This window comes from Heptranchias perlo, chromosome 10, assembly GCF_035084215.1.
Source record: "Heptranchias perlo isolate sHepPer1 chromosome 10, sHepPer1.hap1, whole genome shotgun sequence".
Lineage (NCBI taxonomy): Eukaryota > Metazoa > Chordata > Chondrichthyes > Hexanchiformes > Hexanchidae > Heptranchias > Heptranchias perlo.
Window position 1 is genome coordinate 32,514,347 of NC_090334.1, and position 16,674 is coordinate 32,531,020.

General features: G+C 40.0%; 1 protein-coding gene across 5 annotated transcripts in view; it reads right to left on the reverse strand.

The window, feature by feature from the left end:
* heatr5a (HEAT repeat containing 5a) overlaps window positions 1-16,674 on the reverse strand; it is a 97,894-nt gene that overhangs the window by 48,743 nt on the left and 32,477 nt on the right. For all 5 annotated transcript variants that reach the window (XM_067991412.1, XM_067991411.1, XM_067991413.1 and 2 more), the window contains exons 15-18: window positions 14,043-14,206; window positions 10,430-10,605; window positions 9,583-9,688; window positions 6,850-7,040 (exon numbers count right to left, since the gene is read on the reverse strand). In XM_067991412.1, coding sequence (XP_067847513.1) covers window positions 6,850-7,040; window positions 9,583-9,688; window positions 10,430-10,605; window positions 14,043-14,206 — 637 coding nt within the window. The remainder of the gene's footprint in view (window positions 1-6,849; window positions 7,041-9,582; window positions 9,689-10,429; window positions 10,606-14,042; window positions 14,207-16,674) is intronic.

The following is a 16,674-nucleotide window of genomic DNA, read 5'->3' on the forward strand; positions in this document are numbered from 1 at the left end:
TTTCTGTTGTAATGGAAGAATGATAGCTCATCAAGCTGGTTAGGTCCTGTATTGCAGGAAAGAACCCATGTCCCTATACTATATACATTAATATAAGAGAATAAAACCTTGATGCACATAGAATTAATTCTGAAATTCAAATGGTATGCAGACGTAACTGCCAGACTGTAAGATTTAAATGCTGAAACATCTGACAGTAATATCCTTAAGGGAAATAAACAATTTCTGATTGAATTATATGTGGCAGATAACCAATGATTGGCCTGTGAAATACCACCTATAAAATTAATATGACCTTAAATCTAACAGATTAAATCATTTGACATATTATTTTTCCTCGAAACGAACGTGTACAGAAAATAGATTTGTACTTCAACAAATTGTTTGTGGTTGAAACAGGACAAACATAGGAACAGGAATAGGCCATTTAGCCCCTCGAGTCTGTTCCACCATTCAATGAGATCATGGCTGATCTGCAACCTAACTCCATATCCCCACCTTAGCTCCATATCCCTTAATACCTTTGGTTAACAAAAATCTATCAATCTCAGATTTAAAATTAACAACTGAGCTAACATCAACTGTCGTTTGCGGAAGAGAATTCCAAACTTCTGCTACTCTCTGTGTGTACAAGTGTTTCCTAACTTCACTCCTGAAAGTCCTGGCTCTAATTTTTAGGCAATGTCCCCTACTCCCAGACTCCCCAACCAGCAGAAATAGTTTCTCTCCATCTACCCTATCAGTTCCTCTTAATATCTTGAAAGCTTCGATCAAAATCACCCCTTACTCTTCTCAATTCCAGGGAACATAACCCTAGTTTGTGCAATCTCTCCTCGTAATTTAACCCTTGGAATCCAGGCATCATTCTAGTAAATCTGCATCGAAGGTCAATATATCCTTCCTAAGATGCAGTGCCCAGAACTGAACTTAGTACTCCAGGTGTGGTCTAACCACAGCATTGTGTAGCTGTAGCATAACTTCTATCCCCCTTGTATTCCAGTCCTCGAGATAAAAAGGCCAGCATTCCATTAGTCTTTCTGATTATTTTCTGTACCTGTCCATGACATTTTAACGATCTATGTATATGGACCCCTAAGTCTCTTTGGACCTCCACTGTTTCGAGCTTTTCACCATTTAGAAAGTACTCTCATCGATCCTTTTTAGGTCCGAAGTGGATGACCTCACACTTGCCTACACTGAAATCCATTTGCCACAGTTTTGCCCATTCACTTAATCTATTAATGTCTCTCTGTAATTTGATGCTTCCATCTACACTGCTTACAATGCTGCCTATCTTTGTGTCATCGGCAAACTTGGACATGTGGCTCTCTTTCCCATCATTTAAGTAGTTAATAAATACAGTGAATAGTTGAGTCCCCAACACAGATCCCCGTGGGACACCACTAGTCACATCCTGCCAATTTGAGTACCTGCCCATTATCCCTACTCTCTGTCTCCTGCTGCTCAGCCAATTTCCGAACCAGGTCAATAATTTGCTCTCAATTTCATGAGCTTCTCCCAGTCGCCAGGATCTGTCTATTTTTTGCATTTTTGTATGCTTTTTCTTTTAGTTTTATGTTGTCCTGTGTCTCTTTGAACACCTCCAACTGATCTTGTCATTTTATCCATTAACACATTTGCCCAGTTTACTGTGGACAGTCTCTGTCTCATCCCTTGAAGTCGGCCTTACCGAAACTTAGAATCTTAGTAGCTGTTACAGATTTCTCCTTTTCAAACACGTTGAACTCCATCATATTATGATTGCGATTAGATAAATGTTGACGCATCGTTAGGCTGTTCACTAAATCTGGCTCATTACTCATTATTAAATTTAATATGGCCTGCCCCCTTGTTGGTTCTAGGACAGTGTTGCAGAAAACTGTCCTGAACACACACACAAGCAATTTGCTTACCTCCCATTATATCCTCTCTTATCATTGAAGTAATTTCATCCTTAATCACCAAAGCTACTACTCCCCAGCTACCAGTTTCTCTATTCTTCCGATAGACCTTATCATCTGGTATATTCAGTTCCCAGTCCTGACCGTCTTGCAGCCATGTCTCAGTGATGGCTACCATGTCGTACACTCTAAGTTGAATTTGCACCTGCAATTAACTCAACTTGTTCCTATACTCCGTGCATTTGTATAAAGAATGCTTATTTGGACAACACATCCTAACCTGTCCTTCTACTCGAATGATGTTTTTCTCACACATTTCTTATTCTCTCTCCTAATTTAATTACCTTACATATTTTAGTTTTCCTTTTACGTGTAGTGCTTAAAGCATAATTTCTGACAATCATTCTACTCTCTCCCTGTTTGTTTTAGAATTATTATTTATACGACCTTTATCACCTGAGCCCTCCTCCCCATTTACTAGTTTAAAGTCCTTGTGGCCGCCCTATTTATCCTTTCTGCTAGGACCCTGGTCCCAGCCCAGTTCAGGTGGAGCCCATCACAACGGTACAGTTCTTTCCTGTCCCAGTACTGGTGCCTGTGTCCCATGAAATGAAACCCCTCTTTCCCACTCCTTCAGCAACATGTTCTCCTCCCTAATCCACTTATCCCTACGCCAATTTACACAAGGCTCAGGTAATAATCCAGGGATTATAACCCTCAAGGATTTATTTCAAAATTTAGCTCCTAGCTCCAGGTACACTCTGAACAGGACCTCTTGCCTACTCTTTCCTATGTTGTTGGTCCCTACATGGACCACAACGACTGGATCCTCCCCCTCCCTCTCCAATATCTTTTCAAGCCGGTTCGAGATGTCCCTCACCCAAGCACCAGGTAGACAACATACCATGTGGGACTCCAGATCCTGCTTACAATCCCCGAATTATTGAATCTCCTACAACCATTAAATCACGCTTCTCCTCCTCTTCCCTTTGGACAGCCTCCTGCTCCAGGATGCATGGTCAGCATGCTGGCTGTCTTTCCAACAATCTTTATTCTTATCTTCACAGGTAGCAAGTTGGATACCTGTTGGATAGGATCAGTTTCTGCGGATCCTCGTTCTCTAGCTCACCTGTTTGTTAGTTGCGTACAATAGTGTCAAACAGCAACAGTTTATTTTAATTTGCATTAGATCGTATTGATACTGGTTAGAGTAAACTAAACGCAGTCTCTGGAGGGAGCTACTAGCCTCTAGAGGGTGGCAGCAAGGTCATATACGGCAGCATTTGTACAGAGGAAATTAGCTACAGCTCTTAAATCTAAGAGTATACATGTAATGCTGGTTTGAGGGTTTTTAAAAATTTGGCTATTTTCTCCACTCCTCTTGTGAACGTGTTGAGTCCAGTTGGAGTACGGCACCGTGACACAATGGTACCTCACCAAAGTGGCTATTCTTCATGTCTGAGTCTAGACATGGTGTCAAGAGCCTATTCAACTGTGGAGGGCATCATGCCTGAACCCAACTCATCCTCATCAGACATCCATACACATGCACTCTACAGTTGAAGTCACTGGATATCCATAAGGAGCAGAAATCTTGACCGACTATCCCTAGCAACTTTACTGCCTTCCGAGCAGATACCTGCGTCGACGAGGAATTGAATCTGGGATCTTTTCAGCTCATACACACCACCTCTCCAATAAATGACAGTCTCTGATCCAGGAAAGAAAATAATGACAATTCCCATTGAGTTAGAGTGCATGGTAATAGATATCAACTGAGTGCCTCTCTGACCACTATCTGATCAAAAAGGCAGCAGGAAAATGTTGATGATTAAGTGGTTAAGATTTTTTTTTCTAAGACAATTATAAGACAGAAGCAGTTTGCACTGAAAATAATTTTCTTCCCTTAAGCTTTCCTTCGTCCTGAATGGCTGTCAGAATTCAAACAGATAAAGGTACATGTTGGGGAAGACACTGCAACCACCAGTTTAACTTGTTTGTTCGTAAATTGTAAATAAGGTTAAAAAATACACTGTTAAGAAAAAGGTTGATGCTCAACCTCAACAATGATTAGTGTCAGTCAAGAACTAGGGTCTTCCTTTTTAAAAAGAAAACCAGTTGCACTACATAGTTCATGCACTGATGCAAACCTTGTAGCGTAGCTCAGGTGAGAAACACTAAGCTAGTCAAGAAGTTTGAGGCCACCTTTGTGAAGCGTCATGGGACAATGTCCTGCATTAAAGGTGCTATACAAATGCAAGTTGCTAATGTTGTTCCTCACAAGGACTTATCCATGTCCAAAGAGCTTAGACACAGATTGGTAGAACCAAGCATGCAGAGGAGTAGTGCTAGTATTTAACTGGGTAAAACTGCACAGCTTACACTGGTAAGCTCGCCAATACTTGTTCAGCTCGGACAACACTATTTGTTAGGGCTTCGGCTTGGAGCTGAATTGGAAGAATCCAAGCCTCCAGTGGCAGGTCTACTACTATAATTTCCAGCTTCTTCATGAAGGCTACATTAGGCACTAAATCAGATGTCTTACAAAATTCAATGAAAGTAACATAAGTGGATTTCGACTGAGCCCAACATTGCGATCTCTAATAAAGCAATAGTCCTACATTCTTCACGAGAGAATAATCCAACCTACGCATTTAAGATTACTTGTCAGCCTCCACAGCATAAGATACCCAAACAACAACTTGCATTTATGAAGTGCCTTTAATATAGAAAAAAGTCCCATGGCAAGAAGAAAAAAAGGATGCCGAGCCAAAGAAGCAGGGGTAACCAAATGTTTGGTCAAAGAAGTGGTTTTAAGCGGGGGCTTAAAAAAGGAGAGGTGGACGTGCTTAAGGAGGAAATTCCTGCTGAAGGCACGACCGGCAATAGTGGGTGAAGGGAGGTGGGTTGCACAAGAGGTTAGAGTTAGAGGGACGAAGAATTCTGGGGAGGGAGGTGTCGAGCTGGAGGAGATGCAAGAGACATGGAGGGCAAGGCCATGAAGGGATTTAACTGAAGGACAGAATTTTAAATTTGAGGTGTTGGGGAACTGGGAACCAATGCAGAGAAGTATGGACAGGGGTGATGGGTAAGCGGGACTTGGTGGTGGATAGGATATTGGCAGCAGAGCTTTGGATGAGCTGACATTTATGGAGGCTGCAGAATGGGAGGCTGGCCAGGAGAGCATTGGAATAGTTACCTATGGAGGTGACAAAGGTATAGATGAGAGTTTCAGCAGCCGATAGGCTCAGGTAGGGGTGGAAGTAGGTGGTCTTTGTGATGGAGAGTATATGGGGTCGAAGCTCAGCTCAGGGTCAAATAGAATGCAGAGGTAATGTAATCATTATTGTAATGAAGGGAAACGTGACTGCCAAGGTGCCAGAAACAATGAGATAAATGACCAGATAATCTATTTTGGGTGAAATAAAGTGAGGACAGTCCCACTACACTGGACAACAAAGGAGCGGTGTTTGAGGAGGATGGTGAGGTCAACTGTGTCAAAGGCTGCAGAGAAGGTCAAAGAAGGACAATGCACCACAATCACAGAGTATGTATTTTGTGACTTCGGTTAAAGCCATTTTGATGCTGTGATGGGGCAGAAACCTGATTGGAGAGAATTGAAGAGGAGGAGTGGGGAAAAGGGACACAGATTGGAAGGTGACAAGTTCAAGGGCTTGGGAGAGGAAAAGAAGGTTGGCAATGGGCTGGTAGTTTGCAGTGATAGAGGGGTTGAAGGTGGGATTTTGAGGAGGGGAGTGATGATGGGGGTTTTCAAAGGAAGGGGGACAGTACTTGAGGAGAGGAAGCCACTCATGTCAGCTGGCATGCGGTTAGAAAGGGAAGTTGGCTGGTCAGCGGTTTAGTGGGAATGGGAGGTTGATCTCCTGGACAAGATGAGTTCGGAGAAGGCATGAGGAGATAGCAAAGAAGCTCGAGAAAGCAAGTTCGGATTAGGTTACAGGAGCATGGAAGGACCTTTATGTTATAACTGGATAAGCCTGGTGGTGAAGGATAGAATGCTGGAGCCTGGTCTTCAGTTGCTTCCAAGCCTTTATTCACACAGAGATCCCCCTTACACACACCCTACACCTGAAATAAGCTCTCATATAAAAAAGGATACAAGAGAGTCCCCAGTTGACACACACCACTTGAATACAATGAATACTAATGGATATAAACTAAATGATACAATTAACACTTTAGCTTGGTGAGGAACGGAGCAGTGGGAGCAACTGCAAGAATGTTCTCAATCTTAGTAACAAAGAAGTCATGAGCTCCTCGCACCTGTTGCTAGAGATGAGAGTGGAGGAGGTAAGGGAGATTGATTTGAAGAGACGATTGGTAGTGGAAAAAAGAAAACAGGAGTTATCTAGATTGCCAGGATGATCCTGGAGTACTGGTGATTTTGACGGAGGAGAAAGAGCCCTGATGGAACTTGACATGCTGTGACACTCGAAGAACCCCAGAACATAATAATAAAGCCCCATTACAAAAATATTTTTCTTTTCCCCTTTTTTCTCCACTGAAAATAACGACTCATATTATGGAACAATTATAAGGGTGCTTGCAAGCCTATTCTGCCTTGCGTAAGTAATTGTTCTTCATGTGTGAGCCTAGATAGGGAGAGTCAGCAAGTTATTCAACAGCAGGAAAGGCATGAATCATCCTCACCAAATATTCACATACTTGCATTTTACAGCAGGGATCAAGAATAGCAATCCTAGCTGATTTGTCTCCTTTTGTAGCACATCTACTATTGGCTTAATGGAGGTCAGCTACAGCTTACTCAGCACAGACCAAGAAGGGACCATGGCACTACTGGCTCTGTAAGACTCATCACCATACATCATGATGTACTTATCCAGTAGGGAAGCCCAGTAGAATTCTTTTTATAATGGGGGTTTATTGTACTACAAGCCAAAAGAACAATTTATATTGATTTACTCACTTCTCAAAGCTGGTCTGTGCCAGTCTGGCAGTGAAGGCACTATCTGCTACTACCTGCGCCAGTCTGGCCAGGGTCTCTGCTGCAGCACATCTCAACAGAAGATTAGCACTTTCCAAGGAACGCATTACCAGAGTCAGAGCAGGCCTTCTCACCTCTTCTGGGCCTAAACTACCTTTCTTATAAGCTAACCGCTGGAAAAAAAAACACAAAACGTTGAACTTCATTCATACAAACTTACACAATTTTTTCAGCTATGACCAATTTCTTCTAGCAATAAGAGGAATTTTAAAGGTCCTTCATCACAATGTACAAGCACCTGAGAAAAAGTCAGCATGCACATGCCATATTAATGAACAGTGACAAGCATGTGCTGAGCTGATGGATGCACATCCATACTATCCAGTTCCAAACAATGAGATAGTGGTTCATGATTGGTGTGACAAAAAAATTTTTTTTTTTTCATATATCTTTTTATTTTCTGTGTCTTTTAGTTTCAAAAGGTTTTTAAAGTACCACACTCAAAATGGAAATTCTGCAATCATCAAAAATCCAATATATTGGCTTAAGAGACGAGATGTCTTCAGCAACCCTCGAAGGGACAAAATCCTTAATATGCTGATGTTTTTATTATTGCATCAGTATACTTTATGATTATTATTTGAATGAGTTGTGTCTGTTTTAGAATGCTAGCTCATGACCATCTGTTGTGTAATAATGCATTCGCCATGAACACCTCATTAGTCCATACCGCAGAGAATAACATGAATGCAAACTGCTTTTAGACCAAGGGAGAATCATAGGGATAAATGACACTGAATTGCCAATTTTCACTCAGGTCAGTTTTGTCTGGCTATAAGGCACAGTGATATAATGGGACTCTGTGACCATACACCTACGCAAATCCTTCAAAGACTGTATTCTGTTGATTTGTAAAGGAATATGACTACTATTTTATGAGAAGTACTGGTTATATCCCAAGTTCTGCAAAGAAGCTTTCAAAGAATTTCCTTACATTTCATAGCCAGCTCCCACAAGTAGCAATGAAATGAATGACCAAATCATCTATTTTAGGTGTTGGTTGATGGATGAATGTTAACAGGACGCTGGGAGAACTCCCCTGCTCTACTTCAAATAGTGCCATAGAGTCTTATAAAAGACTTGCATTTATTTAGCGCCTTCGTGACCTTGATGTCCCAAAGCACTTTACAGCCAATGAAGTACTTTTGAAGTGTAGTCACAGTTGTAATTTAGGAAACACAGCAGCCAATTTGTGCACAGCAAGATCCCACAAACAGCAATGTGGTAATGACCAGATAATCTGTTTTAGTGGTGCTTGAGGGATAAATGTTTGCCGTGACTCCGGAGATAACTACCCTGCTCTTCTTAAAATGGTGCCATGGGATCTTTTACGTCCACCTGAGAGGGCAGACAGGGCCTTGGTTTAACGTCTCATCCGAAAGATGGCACCTATTATGGTGCAGCACTCTGTCAGTAGTGCACTGAAGTGTTAGCCTGGATTATGTGCTCAAGTCTCTGGATTGGGACTTGAATCCACAACCTTCTGACTCAGAAGCGAGAGTGATACCACTGAGCCATGGCTGGCACCCAGTGAAAGCAAACAGCAACATAGAAAAACTAATACCAAGCTATGAAAGAAGAGAATTGCAAACCAAAATTAGAATATCAGGCTGAAGAGGAAAAGGCAAAAAAAGAGCATGCTCGGTAGAAATGTTCAAACTGGAGGTGGCAAAGGAGTGATTCTACCACGAAGATGCTCAGTAGAAACAGGAGGAAAAAGAATACTGCAAATAAAAAGCTGAAGAAAATGAGCATTAACATCTGCTAGTGGGGGCTTCACACAAGCACAAGTGGAGGAAAAGGAGAGCACTGAATGCACTTCAACTGGTCAAGAAAGGCTTGTTGAAGGTGCAGTTTATACAGCCCATAACTCATTGCAAAATAATTTTATGAAATCTAGTACTAAATTTAAGAAAATTACTTTGATGAATTCTTAAGGGTTTTTGAATTGTACAGATCTGATGGACATGTCAATATGATACTGTAATTCTAACTGGAGAATATTTAGAAATTGTGATTAGAAGGGGAGAATATCGTTGAGTACAAGGAACAGGTCAATTAATGTTAAGGGATTGCTTTCTGGAAGCAGTTCGAGTCGATTTAAGGGGTAAACTGCTCGACCAAGAATGCAAGGCCCCAGGTCAGCTGGCTGAACAAGTCAACCATTTAGTAGCCTCACAAGCTTCAAATTCCTGCCAACTTATTACCAACTCTACATTCCTGCATTTTACATTCTTTTGGCTCGAGATAATATGGAATGGAACATTTTTCCACTTGTCACCATGAAGCACTCCCAGTTCAAGTGTGACACATAGATGCAGAGCAAAACTCTCAATTTTGCCCCATTGTGGGTTAATCCAAATTGTGGTAGAGCACTTTATATTTATCATCTTAATGATCTTTCTCAATATATCAATTATGGTCAATTTGCAGTGAACTTTGGGCACTTTGAAGCAGGCTGCTTATATGTCTGCTTGAAATTACATTAAGACTGCCAAATGGATTTCATACAAGGCTCTTGCAGTTACAAAATGAGGCAATTTTCAATCCATCAGCTTGAGCTGGATTCAAACCCCAACTTTTGACATTTCAAATTAGTAAACTGTTTCAAGTTCTCCTTATCCTAAGGGAGTATTATGAAAACAGTATGTTTACCTTCAATCCACAGCAGAATGCAGCAAAAACATTTAGCTGTACAGTTTGCTGCTTTGATCCTTTAGCTTGCTTTATGGACTCTATAAATTGATCCAATATCTGTGCTCTTGAGGAAAAAAAAATGAAATTGTAAAAGTTTTATGTAACTCTACAACTGTTAATGTAAATTTCAATAACCATGTTACCAATGGTTATTGAAATTTACATTGGAAGGCTAAACAAACCAAAAATCTATGCAATAATCCCAACATATTTCAGTTGAGAAATGCTGATGTGATTTTAAGTATGAATGTGATATTAATATTCTTCAGTATTTAATCCTTGACTTTTGCACATAGATACAAGCTTCAATTTAGAAGTTAGCCTTTTTGAAATACTTTTGCTAACTGTTGAAAATCACTTAACAGACAAAATACATTTCACACAATGGTTAACATTATTAAGACCAATGATGCAAGCCTATGCAAACACAAGGCAAATCTATTAAAATGGATTTTGAAGCTTTTTGGCAATGAGTGTACAAAAATGAGAAATTCCTGATTTTCTATTTCTTGCAATTCTGTACACTATTTTCACATACTTGGAAACCCATTGCACCACATAAAGCTATAACAATCACCAGCATCTTCTGTATGGTATTAGCCACAAAGTTAAAAAGCAGAGGACAGAAGACTCATTTGCACGCTACCGCTCAGGAAAGCATAGTAGGTGCAGAAGAAATTACCAAGAGATAATTTTACAACACAATGATTTTACTAGTTATTATAATTGTATATGGTACTGTAATATTTGAACTTAATAAATGTGTAACAAGCAGAACAAAGACATAAATGCTAGAAATCATCACCTGTGCTTAACATCCACACAAGGGAATATTACTCCAAAAAGGTCAACGGCTGCTCTGATCATGGACAGTACTGGAGGAAGAGGTGTGGGTACAAGTTCTCCATCTGCTAATCTCTCATAGATGTTAAATGGATCATGTTCAAGGCTTCCACCTCCCAAGATACCACCCAGCTTTAACTGTTGGAGGCAAATGTAGAACAATTTTGGCAAATATCTGTAAATACAGTTCATGCAACTAAACATTTGCCCATTTAATTGAAGCAAGCTTTGTTTGACAAAATATTAAGAATCCAGGCAGGTTTCTAGTCATACTGTGCACATTTGACATCCAGCAAAAATAGAAATTTGCTCCACCCAAGATTTTCTACATTAAATTGACTAATTGGGATTTAATTCTCAATGGGGATTTCCATTCAGTTTGTAGTTTATCAATTGATTTCTCAAGCAGCGGTTTCAGTGGCAGTTCAGCATAATCTACCAGTGATACATCGGACATTTCTATTCACCCAGCCAGAAGAGAAAAGATACACAAGTTAAAGAGAGAAAATCGAAGAGAACAGCAAGACCAGGCAAAAAGGTGGCAAGTTTAGGCATCCTGCTCATTGGAGACTCCATCGTCCAGCACAGAGCTAGCATGCTTTGCAAAGGTAAGGCCTTCTCTAGGGTGGTCATGTGCTTTTCAGGTGCAAAAGTCAAGACCTATAGAAGCGAGTGGATGAGGTCATATAAATTGAGTCTCTTGAAACCATGGTTCCTTTTCAAGTAGGCACAAATGAAATCATGGGTAAGGGGGAACGGGGCTCAACAAGTGATTGGAGGATCTCTGGCAAAAGGAGGGCTATGTGGAAAACTGAAGAACATTCTCTGATGAGAGTAAGATTTTCAGGAGGGATAGATTTCACTTCAACTGGATTGGAGCTCAGGTGTTGGCCCAGAAGATAGATGGAGCTATTGTGATGGGATGTGGCTGTAATAGCTAAATCTGAGCACAGACTGTTAGTGAAATCAGAGTTCAGCTGTTATCAATACAAAAGTTTTAACTAGGTTTAAATATAAGCATCGTAACAAAGGGGAGAGGGCTCAAAAGCAAACAGCTATTAGGGTCTTAAAATGCTTTTATGTTAATGCCAGAAATATTAGGAATAAAATGTTGTAACTGCACTGATCTGCAGATATTGAGTGCTTAGGTATTATAGGTATCTGTAAGAGTACGTCTATATGTGCCTGAGTTCATACAGTGACAATGGCACGAGTCCAATGCCACCAGAACAACCACTGCTATAAGTGCCCCCCCAAGGAGAAGGGCATCACTGATATGAAGTAAATGTCCAGTCAAACTAAAAATGCATGCAATGGGAATTAAGTTGTAATTTAATTCCCATCATTCATGAGAGAGACAATGTCCTGTGGCTCTCATTGGTCACAGAACACTTTGTGCTATTAGTAGACTCCATAAAATCTCACTTCAATGTCATGCGTGCGTGCACCAAGGCTCAAAATAGTGGAAAGCAGTTGCAGCAAACCTCTCTGGCGATTCTACATAACCTGTATCAGTGAATGGCAACTTTCACAAGGCCCAGAAGCAGACCAACTAGGAGATCCTCTGATTTGCTTACTGCTCTGTGCACCAGATGGCCAAAGATAAGGAGTGTGGACATGAAATACAACCAGAAATTGAGCAGTCCCTTCAAGTAATGGAAAAGGAGCTGCAAGCTCTGGCAATGCACATGTACGTGAAATACAGTTTTGTGCTGGCTGCAAAACGGCGATGTGCCAAGGCGTCTGTGAAGTTGCTCAAATAATAAATATTTGACAACCAATGCACCATGTCACAATTTCCACTCCAGCTGGGGATGATGTGCGAATGCAGGGTCCATTCCCATGGTCGGCATGATGTTTATCAAGAAGTGTTCGAGCAGAGGACAAGAACAAAGAAGTGGGCAGTATGCAATTGCAAGAAGCAGAGGAGACCCCTCCACGTAGAATGGAGTGGCATGGAAGGAATTTCTGAGAGAAGCTACACCGATCTTATGGTTTCGAATTGAGCTGGACGTTTCAGAATTGACAGGAACCTCAGGATAGAACAGAAAGTAGAACCAAGGTCAGGATCAGATGAGTGCACTCCCCAAAGTGAGCTACTGTACTGTCCACCACAATACCTCCCACTTTTAACCCCCAGTTTCATACATATCTAACTTAGGTCTTCATTTTGCAGACTAAGTAACAGAAATTGGCCGAAAGCTTATTCTGGAGCTGTGGTTCATTCAGCGGGAAGCGAGGATGCAGTTGTATATGATGGTGATTACAAATTTAATCAGGAGCCTGCTTTTTGTGTTCCAAGCAATTCATATATGTGAGCTCCATCAATTAGTATTTAAATACCAAACATAATTCAGTGCAACAGTCCGATACTGTATGTTCTTTTGCAAAATGATGCAATTATAAAAAAAATATAGTTGACGGTCAGAGTAAATTACAAACACAAGTGTGGCTCCAAGCTGATTTTTGTAGAGTACATATACCAATACTGCAGCTAAAGATCCATCAGGTATCCCATTCATGACTAATTGATCCCTAGTAATCGTTACTTTGAACAGATAAATTCTTCAAGTTTGTGAAAACAGTCCGCATTACATCTGAGTAAGTCAACAATGAGAGATACGAAATGAAAATTGAAGCCATGTTCCTATGTTCCATGTGCAAATATTTTTGCAAGAATGTGCCGGTCACAATCTTTGTGAAACATAGTCTGTAGCTTGCATTACCTATGGTAAAGGTGAATATCACATTCAGATCTGCCACAAATACCTTCTTGGGTTCAGTAGCATCAGTCACTCCTGTAAGCAGTCTTCGTGTCTTATTTTTTTAAATGGGAGAACACTTGCACTGCCCTACATCTACTTTCAAAATAGCATAACCCAGGGATGTAGCAATAGTACCCCTTTATGAACAGAACCAGATATTTGTATCTTTCGTACATGTAGTTTTTCTATCTCTCTGAAGGTGAACAGAGAAAACACTTGGCGAGGCTTGATACAAATCATTAAGATGCCTTATTTCATAGCATGTGAACGTACAGAGCAAGTTATGATGAGGTTCACTTTGTTTATTCAGTGTAACTTGTCTTTATGTAACACAAAAATGTCAGTGGGCTGTCTTTTTTGACTTGAACCGATTTCGAACTCCCCTTTCATGGTATCCTACAGGGAACATTTTGCGGAGTCTCACTGCTTCGCAGCTTTGTTTCAAAAATTCTTCTCTGCCTGTGTCTGTCGGTTTTATACCTCTTGCTGTTCACAGCCAGAAAAGGGGATCATAGGCATTACAATAGAATGGCTGTGAGGTGATTTTAGATTACCGAGACAAGTTAACAAACTGCTTCTTATTTAGTCTATGAGGAACATCAAAGCTAGCTCATTACTTTCTTAATTACCTATCATCTCAGACCACTTTGGTTTTTAAACTTACACGAATACTGTCTAGATAAAACACAACATTTAAAGTAATACTTTTCAAAATCCGTTCTGTGGAAAATTGATCAAAAGATTCCAAAATGTGACAGTGAAATATTTTTCGAAGTGTCTTCCATCAAGGGCCACATTTATATACTATACCTGCTCCTCGATAAATCGATGGTCCGTTTCCTGTAACCAGGCTCCAAGTAGTAGAGCATCATCCTGGTGACAGAGGGATGGAAGCAAGAAGGTAGCAGCAAACATTTGATTATCAGCCAGAGTCAATTCAGCAATCAGCTCTTTCAGAACAGAATTAAAACTCCCTGCAGGTTAAGAAAGAAAGAAATCCTCAAAAAGTTAGTATTGCTCCTTTTCACCAACCTAACTTTTTAATACACAAATTACAGCATGACAATTACACTCTTTTAATCTATCACTTGTCGATTCATGAAATAACTGAAGGTATGTTGCATTTTAGCTTATTAGACTTTTTATTCATATTGAAATAGACGATATTTAGGGTTTTTTTTAAACACTAAAATAATTTTAAATTACCCAATAATTAGAATTAAACTATGTAAACAACAGAGCAAAATGGAAATTTTGTACTAAAAATGTTGAATTATTCGATAATTTGAGTTACGTGACATTGAATTAAACGAAAGAACGAACTTGTATTTATAGCGCCTTTCATGACCTCAGGACGTCCCAAAGCACTTAATAGCTGATGACGTACTTTTGAAGTGTAGTCACTGTTGCAGGGTAGGAAACGCGACAGCCAATATACGCAGAGCAAGCTCCCACTAACATCAACGAGATAATGACCAGACAATCTGTTTTAGTAACGTTGATTGATGTATAAATATTGGCCAGGACACTGGGGAGAACCCCGCTCCTCTTCAAATAGTGCCATGGGATCTTTTACTGAGATCAGAGAGGGCAGACCTGGTTTAATGTCTCATCCAAAAGATGATGCCTCAAACACTTCCTCAGAACTGCACTTGAGTGTCAGTGTTGATTATGTGCTCAAGTCTCTGGAGAGGGACTTAAACTCACAACCTTCTGACTCAGAGGCAATTGTAGTACCAGTGAGCCAAGGATGATGATTAATAAAGAGTAAACTATATTTACCTTTATCAGAATGAATATGTTGCATTTCAGACTCTTACTAACTTGAGTTTCCATCAATAGTAATATCAAATAGTTATCAAGTTTTTTCCTTTCCCTCTTGGTTACCTCCTTGTCCTCTATTTTTCTCTGTGCTCCTTTACTTTTCTATCTTTGCAATTTTCATTTTTCTTTCTCTCCCCAGTGAACAATTATGCCACTGTGTGGGAGGGACTGCCTTGTGATGATTCCCAGGAACTGGAATTTCTTTTGCATTGTAGATGCCTGTGTCCGGCATTTTGTTTATATTTGGACTTTCCATTGGATCTCCAAACATGGCAAGTACAAGGCTGAATGGGCATTGTTAATTATGGGGAGAAAAAGGGGCAAGGAGATGTACTCAGAGTCAACAGTGTTCAGAGACCCAAAAGGGTCATTCATATTGTTTGTGAAAAAGGGGTGGGAAAAAATGTGTTGTTGGAGTGAAGTTTAGTTTGCGATTTGTTTGTGAATGCTATGTGACATTTTATATAAGTGTAAATAGTAGGGTGAGTGAAGAACTGCCATGGTGGCTGAATTTATTATGGATATTATTTGATCGGGTGGAATTTTTTGGTCGAAAGTTATTGAGGAGAAAATTTAAATTGGGAAGAAATGTGTTGCATTGTTTTGAATAACTAAAGACTAAAATAACCAAAGTATAAGAAATGAGAAAAACAGAGACAAGCGATGAGGAATTGACGGTTTGCAGGAAACTAGCTGGATGGCCACAAGAAATGTTATTATAAAGATATATGACAGATGAACATGTGTTGTCATTTGTTTCTATCAGTCAAAATCCACCAACAGGTTTGATTAGAAAACTCTGCAGAGTGCAATATCTATAAAATGTAGCAATGCCAGATAAAGAAATTCTCTCTGTGCCAAATTACTCATTTACTAACATGTATGTAGCAGGTACGAAGAGCTGAACAGAACAAAGGGTTGGAACACAATGCATTTAGAACAAGAACAAAACAAATGCTCTCTTTACCATACAATACCAAAGATAATGTATGTTTGGTTTTGTTTTAATCCAACTTCCTGTCATTTGGTATTGGATATTGGAGAAATTGAGCCTAGAGGTAACAAAAGGATCACACGTGTGTGTTTGAGAAAAGATCCTTAGCCACTCACATTGAAGGGGAGACCTTCACTTATTCTGGTGGTCTGGTACTTCATCATAATCCTGAAAGGTATAAATCTATAACTGGCATTTCTACAAACCCAAATCCATACCACCACTGTGCCTTAGCCCTGTTATTCATATTCTTCTGATGCACGGACGGGAACATTCAGTAATCTTCTCTTGTATGCAGTAAGGAAATGCATGTCCCCTCTCTGGTGCCAAGCAGCTTTGCCTGTCTGCGTTTGTGGAGTGAAACACGTTTTCTCTGATCCAATCAGAAGAAACTCCGACAAACGTGTGCTTTATTTATGGCGAATTACTCTTGAATAATCTTTCAGCTGTGTAATGAATCACCAATTTTGGGGTGGGGAGTACTGAAGATGAATCCTGTGGTTTCTGACTCACTGTTTTTCTGGTTTATTGTGTTGATTGTACTTTCATCTTGTTACAAAGTTTTCTTCCTAACTATATATTTTTACAATGTTCTGTAAACTTTACAAATTTTGGGATGTAATA